Source organism: Salarias fasciatus, chromosome 5 (assembly GCF_902148845.1).
Source record: "Salarias fasciatus chromosome 5, fSalaFa1.1, whole genome shotgun sequence".
Taxonomy (NCBI): domain Eukaryota; kingdom Metazoa; phylum Chordata; class Actinopteri; order Blenniiformes; family Blenniidae; genus Salarias; species Salarias fasciatus.
This window is the reverse complement of record NC_043749.1, coordinates 11340653-11356050: the sequence shown is the minus strand read 5'-3', so window position 1 is coordinate 11356050 and position 15398 is coordinate 11340653. Positions and strand designations below refer to the sequence as shown.

The 15398-nt window shown below is 41.8% G+C and overlaps 2 protein-coding genes across 3 annotated transcripts; both read right to left on the bottom strand.

The window, feature by feature from the left end:
• Positions 1-427: 427 nt before the first annotated feature.
• On the bottom strand, positions 428-7201 carry mxra8a (matrix-remodelling associated 8a). Its single transcript, XM_030090760.1, has 11 exons — positions 7150-7201; positions 6627-6665; positions 6239-6544; positions 6025-6126; positions 5808-5941; positions 5537-5716; positions 4511-4652; positions 1372-1530; positions 1148-1258; positions 997-1068; positions 428-907 (listed from the first exon to the last, which is right to left on the bottom strand). Exons 1-11 carry the CDS (start codon positions 7199-7201, stop codon positions 885-887), a joined length of 1320 nt encoding a protein of 439 aa, XP_029946620.1. The 3' UTR covers positions 428-884.
• Positions 7202-8833: 1632 nt separating this feature from the next.
• On the bottom strand, positions 8834-13177 carry psma5 (proteasome 20S subunit alpha 5). Of its 2 annotated transcripts, none has more exons than XM_030090762.1 (10): positions 13107-13177; positions 12753-12797; positions 12319-12385; positions 12077-12203; positions 11036-11103; positions 10844-10951; positions 10696-10754; positions 10501-10603; positions 9338-9424; positions 8834-9168 (listed from the first exon to the last, which is right to left on the bottom strand). In XM_030090762.1, the coding sequence occupies exons 2-10, from the start codon at positions 12779-12781 to the stop codon at positions 9091-9093; spliced, it is 726 nt and encodes a 241-aa protein (XP_029946622.1). In that variant the 5' UTR covers positions 12782-12797; positions 13107-13177; the 3' UTR covers positions 8834-9090. The 2 variants fall into 2 exon arrangements, with proteins under 2 accessions (XP_029946622.1, XP_029946623.1); XM_030090763.1 differs by having other exon boundaries at positions 12753-12803; positions 13113-13177.
• Between the last annotated feature and the right edge of the window lie 2221 nt (positions 13178-15398).

The window sequence follows — 15398 nt, the reverse complement described above, 5'->3', positions numbered from 1 at the left end:
TTCCAAAGCACATGGTAAGTTTATACAGGTCAGTCCTATATTTACTCCAGTCGTCGTCGCTGCTAAACCACTGATGCAGAACATAAAAAAAAAAAAAACTGGAGTGCAAATGTAGCAAATCAGAGTTATCAATCCGGGAGGTGAGAGTACGCCAACCAAAATACAGTTGGAGTCACTACTTTGGTGATTTAGTTGAAGACAAACGAATCATTACTTCATGACTCATTCAAGTGAGATGTGGGAAAAAAGGAAAGTATTTCTTTCAAACACATTCAAATCCCAAAGTATTGTGTCAACTGACATAAGGAAAGATGTCTTTCTGTAACAAGTGTTTTATTCAAAAAGCAGCATCAGCACAGAGAAGGATGTGACACATGAAGTATATTGTACAAGTTAAGTCTTGGAAGCATTAAACATTCATCAGCACAGTCGTTTCACCCCCACCCCTCAAAAGGAAAAAAAAAACAAAGACAAAAAAACAAAGACAAAGTGAAAAGAAGAACATTCTCCTGTAACTTGATTTGCAGTATTCAAGCGGAAGCAACACGTTATTTAAATCCACTGAGTCAGTTCAGTTGATCCTCTGTAGGTGTTGAGGTGGGGCCCTCCTCCGGGGGGCGCCATAGCACCATGCAGAATGGTCCTCCAGCCAGGCGAAAGATCACTATAATATTTATATTTATCCACTGGCAATCTCAAAACATAAGACTTGATGTGAACCGTTTTCCCTTTTTCATGTCACATCAATGACTAATACTGATCTTTTTTTCTTTTTTTTCTGTCCATGTGGCTTTTGATCCTTCCAGCAGCGCAGAAGGCCACGTATCGGTGTTTGGTTTGGAGCAGCCTCTGGACCAGCCAGTCTCTCCGATTTCACTGCTTTCTCACTTTGAAAACTTCTGCATCTCTGTGAGAGAGAAAAAAAGAACACGAAGAGAAAACCAGGCTGAGAACGACGTTTAATTCACAGCAGCTGGGTTTGCGTGTGGAGCGTACCTCTATCCAGGTCGATGACCTTTGGCTGCGTGTTCACGCGGACCTTTTCCTTCAGCAGGTTGTTCTTGTAGTCTAAACACAGGACGAGATCAGCGCGAACACCCATCTGTGACCATCATTTGTTTGTTTGTTTTTTTTCCCTCTGACTCACCGAATCTTCCCTCCTCCCGGCTGCACGCGTTCACCTCGGCGACGTCCATCTCGAACTGGTCCGAGCTGCTGTGGCTCCGGCTGGACCTCATGGAGGATTGAGGGTAGAATTCTGAAAAGAGAAAGAAAAATATATGAGAAGATTTCAAAAAAATGACAGGTGAAGCAGAGCTGCTCACTCCAATGTGAAGAATATTAACAACATTGTTCCAGGACGGGTCAGACCTTTGGTTCGACGCCGTCGCGTGACGAGGATGACGATGAGGATAATGAAAGCCAGCAGCAGGAAGGAGGTGAGGACGTAGCCCAGCGGCAGCAGGAAGTGGTGCCTCTGCTCGGGCAGGATGACGGTGATGACTCGCGGTGACTCGGCCTTCGTCGCGTCTGAGTGGCGGGAAAAAGCCGCAGCGGTCAGCAGTTTGTTTTTTTTTTTCTCTCACTTTCCCTCTCATAAAACAAAAACAGCGTCCACTCAGGTCTGCAGATGTCTCAGAGGACTGGGCCGAGCAGAGGACAGGCATTACTCATCTCTTTGAAGAGCTTAAAAGTGAGGGAAAATAAAGTGACATTAGACTTTTCTGCTGGTAAAATTAAACTGCGTTCTCCTGTTTATCTTTCATATTCTAACAATGTTTTTCACTCAAAATGCAGGCAAATTTCAGGCATTTATCAAAAATTGAAGTTTGCCTTTAATTCTTTACTTTGTATGTCTATGTAAACACGTCACGCCACATGCAGCAGCCTTTTCTGACTACAAAATGTGAATTAAAATATGGAAATGGGAAATAATTAGTGGGTTGACATGAGGTGGCGTGCTGTTCTGCTGAGAGGGGGAAGCAGGCGACAGACCAAAGCCTGGTTTCCTTTAGCTTCATGTAAAAAAGAAAGAAAGAAAAAAAATGCAAGGCAAGTAGCAGCTGTGGACCTCAGACTCAACATATTGGAGCCAAAACGAGATCCAGACTGAGTGTCACGCTGTGATTTACTTTTCCTGGCAGTAAAAGACAGAAAAGCAAGAGGAGAGAAGGAAGGACGGAGCGGGGCTGGAACGGAGGAGGAGAGCCGGGGGAGAGGAAGACGACAGCGAGATGCTTCTCCAGAGGCCTGCAGGGAAACGCAGCCAGTCATCCCAAACACAAACTCCAATTTGAGGCATCTTGGCCATGAAAAAAAAAAACAAAACAAAAACAAAACAAAAACATGAATACATTTCCTGTGGTTTGTCTTAATTAGGTTTCAAGGCATGTGAACATGTGTGTTTGTGTTGAAACCATCCTCCCTCAGCCCAAACTGTACAGAGAGAAAAAAACTCCCAGAGAGGGAGGGAAGGGCTGACCTACATATCCTCCTCCCTGCTCCGTCAACAAACTCCCTGCCCTCTTCTTCTTTTCTCCCTTTTCTATTTTTTCTTAAATCTCTTTCTAAGAAGAAAACAGCCTTTAGATTAATGTTTTCTGGGGTCACCAGATGTGGGAAACAACAAACCTTTCAGTACTTTGTTCATGTGTTTCTACTGGAGAGTTCCTCAACATTTCATGTTGCTGTTGCTACACGGACCAACATCTCCTCTGCGGTTTGACAAATCATAATGCAGACTATAGCATGAAAACAACAAGCAACCATACACTGTGACCTCTGTAACCTTTCACAGCTAAACAGAGACAGAACTGAGATACTCGACACAGAACAGCCTTTTGAAATTCATCCAAAATGTATCTAAACTTCGAGCATTTAATTAATAGATTGACATCTTCAGCACCTGCAGCTCGTTCTAAGCACAGCAGCCAAAATCCTGACATGAACATGCTGATGGATTAAAGATGTTGCATTTTGATATAAAGTGCATCAACTTTACTCCGAAACAAATGCTCTTCAGGAATAACATTCTTGTTTCTACATTTTTCACTTCAATCTGAAAGAAATTATCATCCTTTGCAAGTTTCTGAAAACAACAAAAAGATCAAAACCAATACAAGAGGCAGCAGCATATGGAGCACACACTCTCTTTGTGACGACAACATTGGTGAAAAACTTGCAAAACATGGAACTTGCAACAAACAACAGTTGGCTTTGTGATTGTTTTTCCACCGGGGAGAATGAAAGCGGCTCTGCTGGATGTACAGTGGAGCAGATTCAGAGCAACAACCGGTGAACAGAAATGGTGGAAACAAACCCACTTTTAACATTTCAACGTTACTTGAGTCTCAACATTAACTTTCACCAGTTTTAAGCACAAACTTCATGTTTGATGCTAGACATTGCGTGGGTGAAGATCACTTCCTGTCCTCGTCGGTAAACTGCAGCGCCTCTTTATCCAGAACGGAGAAAAGCAAAGGTAAAGAGGGAGAAACGTGACGAAGATAAACAAACCTGAGCGTGTGGGACCATCAAAGGCTAGAAAAAGAGGGCAGACGGAAGACGGAGGTGGGCCTGGAGAGACACTGAAACTCCTGCAGAATGTCAGCAGCGAGCCAAAGTCAACAGGGCAGCAGACAGCCGGGGAGGGCAAAGCCGATAACAAGACATCATAAAGCCGGGGCTAATGGAAGGTTTGGGGCAACAACTCCCCGCCGCGCTGGAGAGGGCACAGTCCTAACCAGCTGGATGTGTTATTACTGCTCCATGCGTGCAGGATTAATTGTGTAGGCAGAGCTGAAGTTCAGGCCAAAGACTGCAAGAGCTGAAATGAGATCAGCCGTTTTAACACACACACACACACACACACACACACACACTGATTCTCTCAGCCACAGGCATTCCTCTTCTCAAATTCTTTTCTCCTCAATGATTTTTCCACATTGATGCATCTGCCATTATCAGCTTTGCTTGAGTTACCTTCTGGTAAAGTAAGACACACGCACCAGAAACTGCCTCATTTTCAAAGAATTCGAGGCAGGCAGCTGGCAGGGCACCATGCCAGCCTCCTCAAGCCATCCCACCCCATCCCACCCCTCCTCTCCTCTCTGATGGTTCTGTTTTTTTTTTCTTTCCAATTTTTTTGATGTTCACTGAGTGAAAGAGGCAGAGCGACGCCTTGAGAAATGTGGAAAAAAAAAAAACAAGAGGGGGATGGAAGAGGGAGCAGACAGACAGGAAGATGGACGCGGATCAAAACAAAGCCCACACGCTTAAAACATTTCAGAAAGGCGCTGAATTAAAGAGGGTTGTGAGTGTGTGTCTGTGTGTGCTTTGGGGAGGCAGGCCTCAGAAACGCTGACACACAATCTCTGGTGAAATGAAGGATTTCCCAGTGTTTGAGTCCAGTTGTTCAGCTTGTTGCAATGTTCAAGAAACTGATGACAAAACAAGGCTGCACAGGGAGAGAGAAGCAAAACAGATGTGTGTGTGTGTGTGTGTGTGTTACCTTTGTCTCCGCTGGGCAGGGCCTTGGCTGCAGCAGTCGTCTGGACGAGCGGCGGCTCCACTGTGAGCTGAAACACTCTCCTCTCATGCAGACCACAGTAGTGATGGTGGAGGTGGCAGGAATACACACCCTGGTCTGTGGGCTGTCAACAACACACACATCCTCACTGACACAAGTCAAATAACAGAGTTCGTATTTCACCAAATGATGTTGGGTAAACAAATATGTATTTTTTGTGGAAATCGTCAGAGTTGGAGAGTGACTCTTTGGTCATTTGCTCGCTCACTCTTCTGATTTTTAAATCAGATCATTTGTTTAATGAAACTGATGTAAAAAGCTCAGTGAAACTAGATCCACAGTCAGCAAATGACTGACCGAATCATTAATGTTTCACAGTGCTCTGGGTTATTTAATCAATTTTTATACTGTTTTTTTCTTTGGTTTGAGTTGATAAATGTTTCTTGAAAACTGTTAAAGTTTTATGGACTGAAGACATGAATTGATGAGGAAAAGTTAATCTCTCTGTATTAGTCCTGCTATGGACTGGTGTCACAAAAAACTCAGACTTGAGTGAAGTGAAAACAGTGGAAGGATGGATGATTGAATGATGGGAGGAAATATCATTAGCTTTGCACAAATTTGGTCATCAACAATTTTACTCAACAAAGTTGAAGTTAAAAAAATAAAATGTCACCCAAAGTCTGCTAAAATGTATCTTCTTAAATTCATTATTTACAGCTTTAGAACGATCCAAACCACAACCCACTACAGCTGGTTGTTTTCTGATGAGCCAGCGGATCCTGCTCTTAACCTCATTTGGGGATTTTGAAGCTTCAACAAAAATCCCTTTGTCCTTTGGGATTCCCTGAAGTTTCATACGGTTTGAATCAGAGGGAAATCGAACTACCAGTCACTGGATTGGAAGATGAACTCAGCGGAGCTGCAGCCACACGGGAAGCCGTTTTTACTACAGGAGTGTTTCCCCACAGTAGCAACCGGAGGCTTTTGTTGCTCCTACAAACACACCTGCAGGTCAAATATGGTGAGTGAGAAGTCCCCCTCTGCAAAAGCTCGATCGCTGATGTTCATCTTCCTCTGGAGGAGCGGGGCGCCATATCTGCGCTGCTCCCCGGAGGCGTACAGGTCCACCAGGCGGTCAGCGCTGTCATGGCGGATCCCAGGGGACTGACGCTCCCAGTGCACCACCTGGAACACACCGCTCAGCCGGAATAAGCCACTCTCTTAACCTTTAAACCACAGATCTGAGCGCAGGTTGACCAAGCCCACGGACGCACACCTGCTGGTCCTCCTCCTCATTGCTCCAGTCCGTCCAGACGGTCCGCCGGTTGACGCACGGCAGCACCGCCGTGCTCCCGAGCAGCACCACGTACACGGCTTTGTGCCCGTCCCAGAAGCGCTGCTCCTTCCGCCCTTCAAGGTGAAAGCAGAGAGTCGGATTCGGCCGGAGGAGTCTGTGGAGTCGTCTGCTCGAGCGGGTCGGGAGCGACACATACGTGACTTGGTGACGTTGAGCTGGACCCTGATGGTCTCGTGGAGGTGGCAGTAGAGATGGTGGAGGTTACACGAGTACAGACCTCTGTCGTTCATGGTCACATCTGTTGCCGCAAGCAGAAACACGACACATTGAACTGGGTTAGCATGTCGGACGAGATGACACTCTCTTGACACTGTGTGACTTTAAATCTGTGAGAAATGATCTTTGATGACCTTTGATGACCAGAGAGAAGTTTCCGTCCTTGAAGGCCGTCGGGTTGAGGCCGACCCGGCCCGGGTTGTAAGAGTTGTAGATCCTCTGGTCCCCCGAGGAGAACATGTCCACCACCCTCTCCATGGCGTAGTCCGGCTCGGGCCGGTACATGTCCCAGTGGACCACCCTCTGCCTGTCCCTCACCGCGTCCCTGGTCCACACCATGCGGCCGCTCACACACTGCAGCACCGTGCTGGAGCCGGCCGGGGCGCTGACGTTATAGCCCGCCACCACCACGCTGCTGCTGCTGTCTGCCTGAGCGGACGCTGCAGGGATCAACACCGCTCTCAGTCAAGGCAAAGACACACAACATGAATTACTCCCGAAAGGACGCAGAGAGGAAAATACCTGCTGAGAAGAAGAAGAAGAAGAAGAAGGCCACAGGGACTGAAATAGAAACAGGAGAATGAGGGAATGAGATAATCACGTCTACAGACACTGTCTGCGTGCTGCGGTGGTGATGTACAATGTTTTCTGCAGTCAGCCTGTTCAAGTAAAAAAGAAAACAACTCCTAATGTGTGTTTATCGAATGACTTCTGGTGATCTCGGGTCAGGACTCTGTAATACTCATCTCACAAATATGTCTGTGCAGGAAGAAGAGATTACTGGGTCTGGCTTTGATGTTTGGAAAAAATAACATCAACTGAATCTCACAGACAGAAAATCAACAGAAACTTTCCCAAGACTTTTCCCATGGATATATCATAGGTTTTAAATAAGCATGCTGTGCAAGAAATAATGGAGGAGGTAATCTTAAAAAAAAAAAAAAAGCATTTATTTTGTTTGTTTTGCATATGCAGATTCATAGTTATCATTTTCAGTGATAGAAACTTATATAACAAAGTCAAACTATAACTCCAGACTACTTACTGTGGATGAAGGAGAGAGTCTGGACAATGACCTGCTGCTTCTGGATCCTCATGCTGACAATCTGAAGAACGTCAGGGACGAAAATATGAAATACGAACAAACAAAAACAGACTTAAAAAAAAAGGCTTGTTTAACTTCACAAAACAGCAGCAGCAGGAAAAGATTCCATCGATCAGATGGATGTAAGAGACAGCAGCCACATTTTGGAGATCTCCACAGGACCCAAACAGGAGCAAACGGAACTGAAGCAGCCGGGAGATGAAACCTGAACCCCAGAATAATAATCCCTCCTCTCTTTCAACCGGGAGTGAAGCAAATCCTGTTAAACAACTCACTTCATAATAATGCTGTTTTATTTCTTCAGACTTTCTTTATCTTCTTCCCATTGTCTATGAGTTAATATGATTTATCCAAAATAAATATTTACAAAATTAATATTTTAAACTTTACAAATTATAAGAAATGAGAGCTTTTTTTTTTTTTTTTTTTAGAAATGGTCGGTTTTACAGAGGAGGGTTGATGGTTGCGTCAGTACACTGATTTTACACCTCAATGGTTTAGTAAATGCTGCCTTTTATTGAGCTAAAATAAAAGCAGGTTGAAGGTCTACAGAAGGGTTGGTAGTTCATCTTACCGAGGGGCCGACGAGCACGTGGGAAGAGGGGTTGAGGATTCTGCGGCGCCCTCTGTCGGACCAAAGAGGAACTCCTACAAAGAAAACTGCATAATAATAATAATAATAATAATGATAATTGAATAGAAGTCGTGAAAACTGCACAAACTAAGGAATCTCTGACATGGATGGCCTCTTGTTCCATTAATTTAAATGTAATTGATTCACAGGGAAAACAGAGAATAACCCAGTTACACATTCCAGTAGTTTCCCTCACACTATGGTTTAAACATCCATGCAGTAACTTGGCAACACCTGGCAGCTCCAACCCGCCACTGTCCTCCACCACAGGTAAGATCTGAGGCAGACATGGCTGGAGCTAAAAAAGTGATTTTACTGAAGTGGAAGTCTCAGATGTCCCCGTGTTTCAGCCGATGGCTCAATCAGATGCTTCTTATTGTGAAGATGGAACAGATTCACCTCAACAAAGGGAAGCCATGCAGACTCTTTTTGAAAGTGTGGAAACAATTTCTAACTGCTCTTAATGAGACTGAATTAATTTGCTATTCTTTTGCGTTTTTTTTTTAATGCAAACTTCTTTGTGAACAGGCTTTCAGTCTGTACCTGGCAGTTCAGCACCCATGGGTTTTGTGTATGTTTTTTTATGTCTGGTTTGTGATCATTTTATATTGACTTGCTTGTATTGACAACTCAAAAATATAAAATGTTGAAACAGCGCCGTTATAAAACCTGGTGTCAAAGTGCATTATTTCAATATCATGAAAACCGTCACACTTTTTTCAGATTGATGATTATGTATGTAATGCCTGTTTTGGTTTCTTTCTTAAATACAGTCACTTTATTGATAGTTATGTTCTTTGATCATCAATACTCAACTCACCGTAAAGGTTTCCCTGTTTATCTGTGATGTCCGGTTCACGACCTTGAAATCACCAGTAACTCTCTCCTTTAGAATCCCATCCATAAAGAATGTCACACAAAAATATCAAGAACTCAGAGACTTTGTGAATACAACAGTTTTAATTGTATTACTGATCCGTAACAAAAAAATACCCCCCCACCCCCAACCCTATTTTGTTTCTTCTTGTCACTCAGTTCTAAGTTCTGGTCAGACTCCTGTACAGCGACGTACAGACACCGAGAGACAGGAAGTGAATTAGCACACTGCAAACAGAAACCTCCTACGAAATCCAAACGATCCTGAATGCAGCAAAGAAAATGTGCTGTTGGAAAGTTGTGACATTCGGACTAGGTACACCTCCACATCTTCTGGCCAGAACTCAAACCAAGACCAAGTCTCTCCTGCTCTAGATGTCCTTGATGACGTCCTCCAGCTCCTCTTTGGAATACATGTGGAAGGTCTTCCCCGGCTCTACTGTCGCCAGCTGGACAAGAGACACACAAAAGGACAAAATCTGTGAGAGAACCAAGCATTTAAGGTCTGCACACCTGTGTGAAATAAATGCTTCTCTGATGAGGGACTGATATGGTTAGAAAGGGATTCTGGGCCATGTCAAACTCAGATTGAAGCCAGTGAAAAGCCGAGGAACAAACCTCGATGTTGGTGGCATTGAGCTTCTCCTCCATCACCTGCTTCAAGATGGTCAAAGACGACTTGATGGCGTCTTTTAATGTCATCGACTGTCAGTGACCGAACGGAGAGAGAAAGACAAAGAGGAAGACAATTCGTTAATCCTGCTACATCTCATGTTCTTCTGTCTTTGTTTCACTTTATTTTAAATCATGAGTTGTTGTTATAATGATTCACTTAACTGAGTCAATATTTACAGTCTTTGTAAGCTTTTAAGGGACAAACACACTTAAACACATGTTCTGCATTCACATTTTACAAGAAAAGCAATAAACATTTTTTCTAAATCCATAATTATCTCTCTCTAGATCAATTTATTTGGTTTTTACAATGTCATCTGACACACAGCATCCTTATGGCGTAACACACGACAAAAGCCAAATATGTCAGGCATACTTGAGCATTTCTTGAGGGTTGAAAACTGCGGCTACTTCAGTTCTGGTCAAAGTAGAGCTGCCAGTGTGGAAAACTACCAGAGCCTTTGTGGCATCAGAGCTGAATTAACCTGAGGAGACTCCCTTCATCTGTCCTCACTGCTCAGAGAGCAGCTGAGTCAGCCAGTTTCCCTGCTGACCCGGGCTGTGGACCAACCTGGCACCCTGTCAGGTTTTCATGCTTTGGTTGTGCTTAAAGATGTGATCGAGAGCGACACCAAAAGGAATTAGGACGATAAGAAAAGACAGGTTTATGCACAGAGCAGTTATAAAAACCCTCTAATATCAAACTAGACCGTGTAAAATCTTGACTTTTTTTTATTAAATCAAAAATACATTTTTATTCAAAGCAATACACACGACGCTCTGCATCATTTAATTTTTGGATGCGAGTAAGACCTGAAGTAACTTCTACATATCCCTTAACTGGCTATTTTTGTTTCTCTTGTTAAGAGAGAAACAAAAACGATGCTAATTTTCTATGTGGAGTTAGTAATTAACTTGGTGCGTGAAAAAAATAGAATATATATTCTTGTAGCCGAGGTTATTGAGTTCAATTTTTTTACTATTTTTTTTTTGCGGTTAGTGACCTGATTTATGCTGCTGATGACAGATTGTTCTGTCTGTCTCTCAAATAAGATAAATGGATTGACATTTGCAGTAAAACAACCATTGATGTTTGGAAACAGTACCTTGTGGTAGACCTCCTGCAGAGAGCTCTGAGCTCCCTCGGACGCAGAGCCGATGGCCCGAGCGTCACACTGCACAAATGTCCCTGATGGGTCCATGTGGTAGCTGTATCAAACGAAAACAAAGCGTCAGAGTGAGCAAAACTACCAAGAAAATCCACGCAAATTTTTAAATGTCACATGCTCATGTTTACGCACAGCTGTGGCCCTTTCTCATCAACTCCTCCAAACAGCAGCGCTACACCGAAGGGTCGACTCTGGATGAAGAAACAGTGCAGAAAGGTCAGACGTCGACATTAGCAATGCGCAGCTAAATCACAGAATACAGCTGAGTGACTTTACTGACCATGGCGCCAGGGTCTGCATCCTCCTCCCCAAACTGCAGCGCCAGGTTAGACACCGCCTGAGTCACACTCTCCACTGTCATCGTCTCGTTGTACGTGAACCAGTGGTTCTGAAGAGTACATTCCAAGTGTTTAGGACACAAGTGAACATCTTCAGAATATTCACAGCATATTCAGCGGCTCAGATTACGAACCTGCGTCTCCACTCTTGCTTTGTCAATGAGAGTCTTAGCATCAGCTATCAAGCCACTCATGGCGCAACCTGAGGTGAAAAGAAAAAATAAAAACTCAGGAGCGTGTATTACTCCAACGCAGCGATAAAAGCTGAGCTTTGCTCAACAGCTTGATTTGATTTCTCCAACAAGTGTGGAAATCAACACACTAACACACTAACAGGTGCTTGGCAGACACCTGTTAGTGTTCTTTTATACCACATCTGATTCTAACAGTACGGGGAAAAACAAAAAGCTGTTTGCTGCTAAATCATCTTCTAGACTCGCTTTATCCAATCCAGAGTCACAGTGACAGAAGGAAATTTCAGGTGTCACTGTGACAGTGCCCAGAGACATGCTGGGGGTAAGGCTTGCTCTCACACAGTAATGATGGGGAAAAAAGAGGAAAAGAGGGACACACAAAAAAAAAAAAAAAAAAAAAAGTCAAAGGGAGGAAGACAGGGAAACTTCAGTGGTAGGCCCTGGCCAATGACTCAAAATTGAACCTCTTTGTCATGATACCACAATGGTGATGATTGTACCATGGCTGAAAAAATAATTCTAAATCAAATCATCTTATGAGAACATTACATGGATATAATATGCAGCAGGAATTTACACTGAACTGTTTGTTGACTTAGACAAGAGCTGATTGCAGAGCAAGATTATTGCCCCCAAAAATGTTTTACACTGACTACAATTTCACATTTTCATTTACATTTTAGATTTGATTCAATTGAAAAAAATACAAATACATTTTGACATAAGTTTATTTCGCCTGTCGACTAGGTTTCACAAGTAAAATACAAGTCAATGGTCATGGTTTGTATTCTGCCACTCCTTCTTATGAGGATTACCACAGCATGTAATTACAACTTTTACTAAACACTAGGTACACTGTGTATCCTTGTGGAAATCTGGACTGGCATGAATGCCAAAAAAGATAAGGTAACAATTAAAATGTATTCAAGCTTATTAAAAAAAAAAAAGGAAGTGTTTTTTTCTTCTCATATTTACACTCACCGATGTGACTGTCAATTTCCACAATTTTCTCAATGCTGTTGGGCTCCATCAGTGGAGAGGTGATCCTCTTCTCCACAGCCAGACACACCCCCTCTGATGTCTGGATACCAATAGCAGTGGAGCCCAACTAAAAAAAAACGCCAAAGTAAAAACATATGGTTAGGCTTAAGAATATATATATCAGTAAATCAAACTTAATATGCTATGTCTCATAAAAATCGGATTCAGCGTGAAGGGCTTACTTTGATTGCCTCAATGGCATATTCAACCTGGAACAATCTTCCTTCAGGAGAGAATGTGTTCACACCCCTGAAAACCAGACGTCACCAAAGAAATTATAGTGGATAAATTTCTCAATTAAAACGGCAGCAATAACCCAGAAAAAGTGATTCTAAAATACTGACACTCGTTTCTTAAATTCGGGATCAAACCAGCGACACCGAAAGTGAAACCATACTAGCATTTCACCTTTGACTTAGCAGAAGGCTAACCAGCACAACAACGTGAAACAAATAGTTGAATAAAAATAGTAGTTTCGTATTTTTTGCCTCTATTCCGAGCGTCATGACGAGAACAGCAGGTGTGTGTGCAGGAAACTCCACTGCAGTGAACTTTGTGTGGTTTGTTAAATCGCTGTAATAAAAGCTCAATAAATGACAAAGCAGTTTGTACCGACCTGTCATACTCCGATCTGGTCAAAAACATCTTTCAATGTTTGGCGAGGAACCTGCAGGAAAACACGTGTTGTTAGTGTTAGATCATAGTAAAATTAAGCAACTAAACACAGCTAAAAAGTAAAGTTGAATAAATAAGCTAAAGTTTGTTGCGCCGACCGATTAGCTAACTAGTTAGCGTCGACAGCGAGTGAGCGGGTTAGCTAACAGGTACAGCTCAATTCTGATTAAAAAAAACTGCGCGTAAAACAGTCATATGCAAACAATACCCACACGATGGCAACTAAGCAAGGTCTTAAAGAGTCGATACACACGAAATCACAGTGTTTCCCCGCATAACTACACTTATCGAAGTCCAATACCTGCAACCAAAAGCCTTGAATGAGTTCGCTTGTTTCAGGGGAAGCCACAGGGTGTAACATCCGAGTGCGTCGGCTAGCAACAAATCCGTAAGTAAGGTTCCGCATCCGCGTTGCAGGGCAAGACACGTTTATTACAGCACTTTAAGAAACAAAAGTAATACATTAAAGCAAAAAAAAAAAAAAAAAAAAAAAAACAAGACTGCTAATCTTAAGAGATTGAGCATATAGAATGCTTTAAAATCCCTCACATTATCTCTATGATAATTTTCAATGGATAAACTTTACTTTACTCTTTTTTTATTTGGCGTCACAGACATCATATATTTGGCGTCCCATATCACCCAGTAATAATACGTCCTCAGCCAGAGTACTAAACGGGTCACCAGTGTTGAGCAAGTTACTGGTGACTCCTTCAAAAAAGTAACTGATTTAGTAAGTGAGTTATAATATTTCAGAAGTAATTAATTACTAGACAAAGTAACTATTTCATTACTTCAAAATCGTGTTTAAATATGTCAAAGAATGTGAATCACCTCTTAATCGAACTTCTTAATGCTTGTTTAGTTATTTATTTAAAAAATATTTATGATTAATGAAATAAATGGACACTTGACAGAATAATTACAAACAGGAAACACATTCATCTAAATTATTCAAATGTTACTGTGTCATCCAAAACAAAGGTTCATTTCAAAAGACCAGGGAGGTATTTTGTTATGTTTTGAAATGAACCTTTGTTTTGGATTATAACTTGGAAGACCAATGAACCTTTTTGGACTGTTACTGTGTCATAATATAAGACAACAATCAAATCTGATTGTTTTAATTTTTGGTTGCAGATAGCATTTCTACAGCTAAAACACTATAGAAATATGTCAATAGATGTCTGTACTTCAATTTAAAAGCTGTCTTTGAATCATCAGGGCTCTCTATGGCTATATCTCTGTCATGTCACATGATGCACTTTGCACCAATGCAGTTCCTTCTTTCTGTATGATGACGTCATTTAGAACTTTCCTGACTGGGGCAGCTGTGTAACTGTTTTTAGTGACATCATCATCTAATTAGACCTACATATTCATATGAGCAGCTATGCAAGTTAGATGATGACGTCATTTAGAACTTTTTAAGGAGTTCGCAAGGAGTTGGTCGGGTTTAAAGCAACAATTTTTTTTTTAACCAAACAAAGAGTATCATATTCAATTAAATTAATCGGGTAATATTGTAGGTGAAATGAGACGCAAAATCATTTGCATGCTGCATCAAATGATAATAAATAGTTCATGAGGGACTGGTCATACATTCAAAGTGACTCTTACATAATGAATGTGGAGTTCAGATTTTCACCACCTGCATTCTGCTGTCTGCACTCTTTTGGGTTTTTTTGCCAGTTCATCATTCCTCCATGGGGATGGATATATATTGGTTTTTGCTCAAATGTGAAAATATTATGCAGCATTGTTGAAAGTTCATTTATTCCACCTTTTGGAATTCTAAACAGACAGGAAGTGGTCGTATTAATTATAAAATGTTATAAGTTATTAGTCTATATTTTTTGTAATGACGTCAGTCCCATATGGTCTTGTGGTTAGGATTCTTGGCTTTCTTGCAAGTCCCCAGGTTCGACTCTGGTGTGGGAATGACTGCTCAAGAAGACTGTTCGAGGCAATGACGTATAGAATTCTATACTGTAATTCTATACGCCATTGGTTCGAGGACTGTGCTTTGATCAAGAGATGGGTGTTATGTCAGACTGCTGACCACTGGGGGTCGCCCGTGATCTCCATCACAGATATTCTATCTGTCAATGATCACCATTTCAGGATCAATTTGACAAGTAAATCTAAAAAATATTGACTTGTGTGTTTCTTATCTTTTATGCAGTGTATAGTGTTGCTAATAAATCAGGTTATGTATATTAGTCTGATTGTGCAATACCTGTTAGTAAAAAGAAGTGACCCTTATGAAACTGAATGAATAAACTTTTACTTTAGTTATTCACACCAACCAGAAACTCTGACACTTATAAGGCAAGAGGCATGATCATGGTGGTTATTAGTGGCACTGATAATTCTGGGGTGCTTATTTTAAAAGCATGATTTGAATTTGAAAAACAACTCCTATTTCCAGTAAATGATCCTCACTGATGTAATCAGGTGAATCATATTCTTTGGATGTACTTTTTATGTGAATAACACATGATATTGGAGAACAGTAGTCCTCAGTAATGCAGGCCCCCTTCAGATGGATGAATTAAATCAGGCTTTGGAGAAAAATTTTTATTTT

Coding starts and splice junctions, on each gene's coding strand:
- mxra8a (XM_030090760.1), bottom strand. CDS start 7,201: ATGAGGATCCAGAAGCAGCAGGTCATTGTCCAGACTCTCTCCTTCATC. Junction 6,666..7,149: donor GACTCTCTCCTTCATCCACA/GTAAGTAGTCTG, acceptor TTTCTATTTCAG/TCCCTGTGGCCTTCTTCTTC. Junction 5,942..6,024: donor GCTCAACGTCACCAAGTCAC/GTATGTGTCGCT, acceptor TTCACCTTGAAG/GGCGGAAGGAGCAGCGCTTC.
- psma5 (XM_030090762.1), bottom strand. CDS start 12,781: ATGTTTTTGACCAGATCGGAGTATGACAG. Junction 12,386..12,752: donor ACCAGATCGGAGTATGACAG/GTCGGTACAAAC, acceptor TCTGGTTTTCAG/GGGTGTGAACACATTCTCTC. Junction 9,425..10,500: donor TGCAGGAGGTCTACCACAAG/GTACTGTTTCCA, acceptor GGTCACTGACAG/TCGATGACATTAAAAGACGC.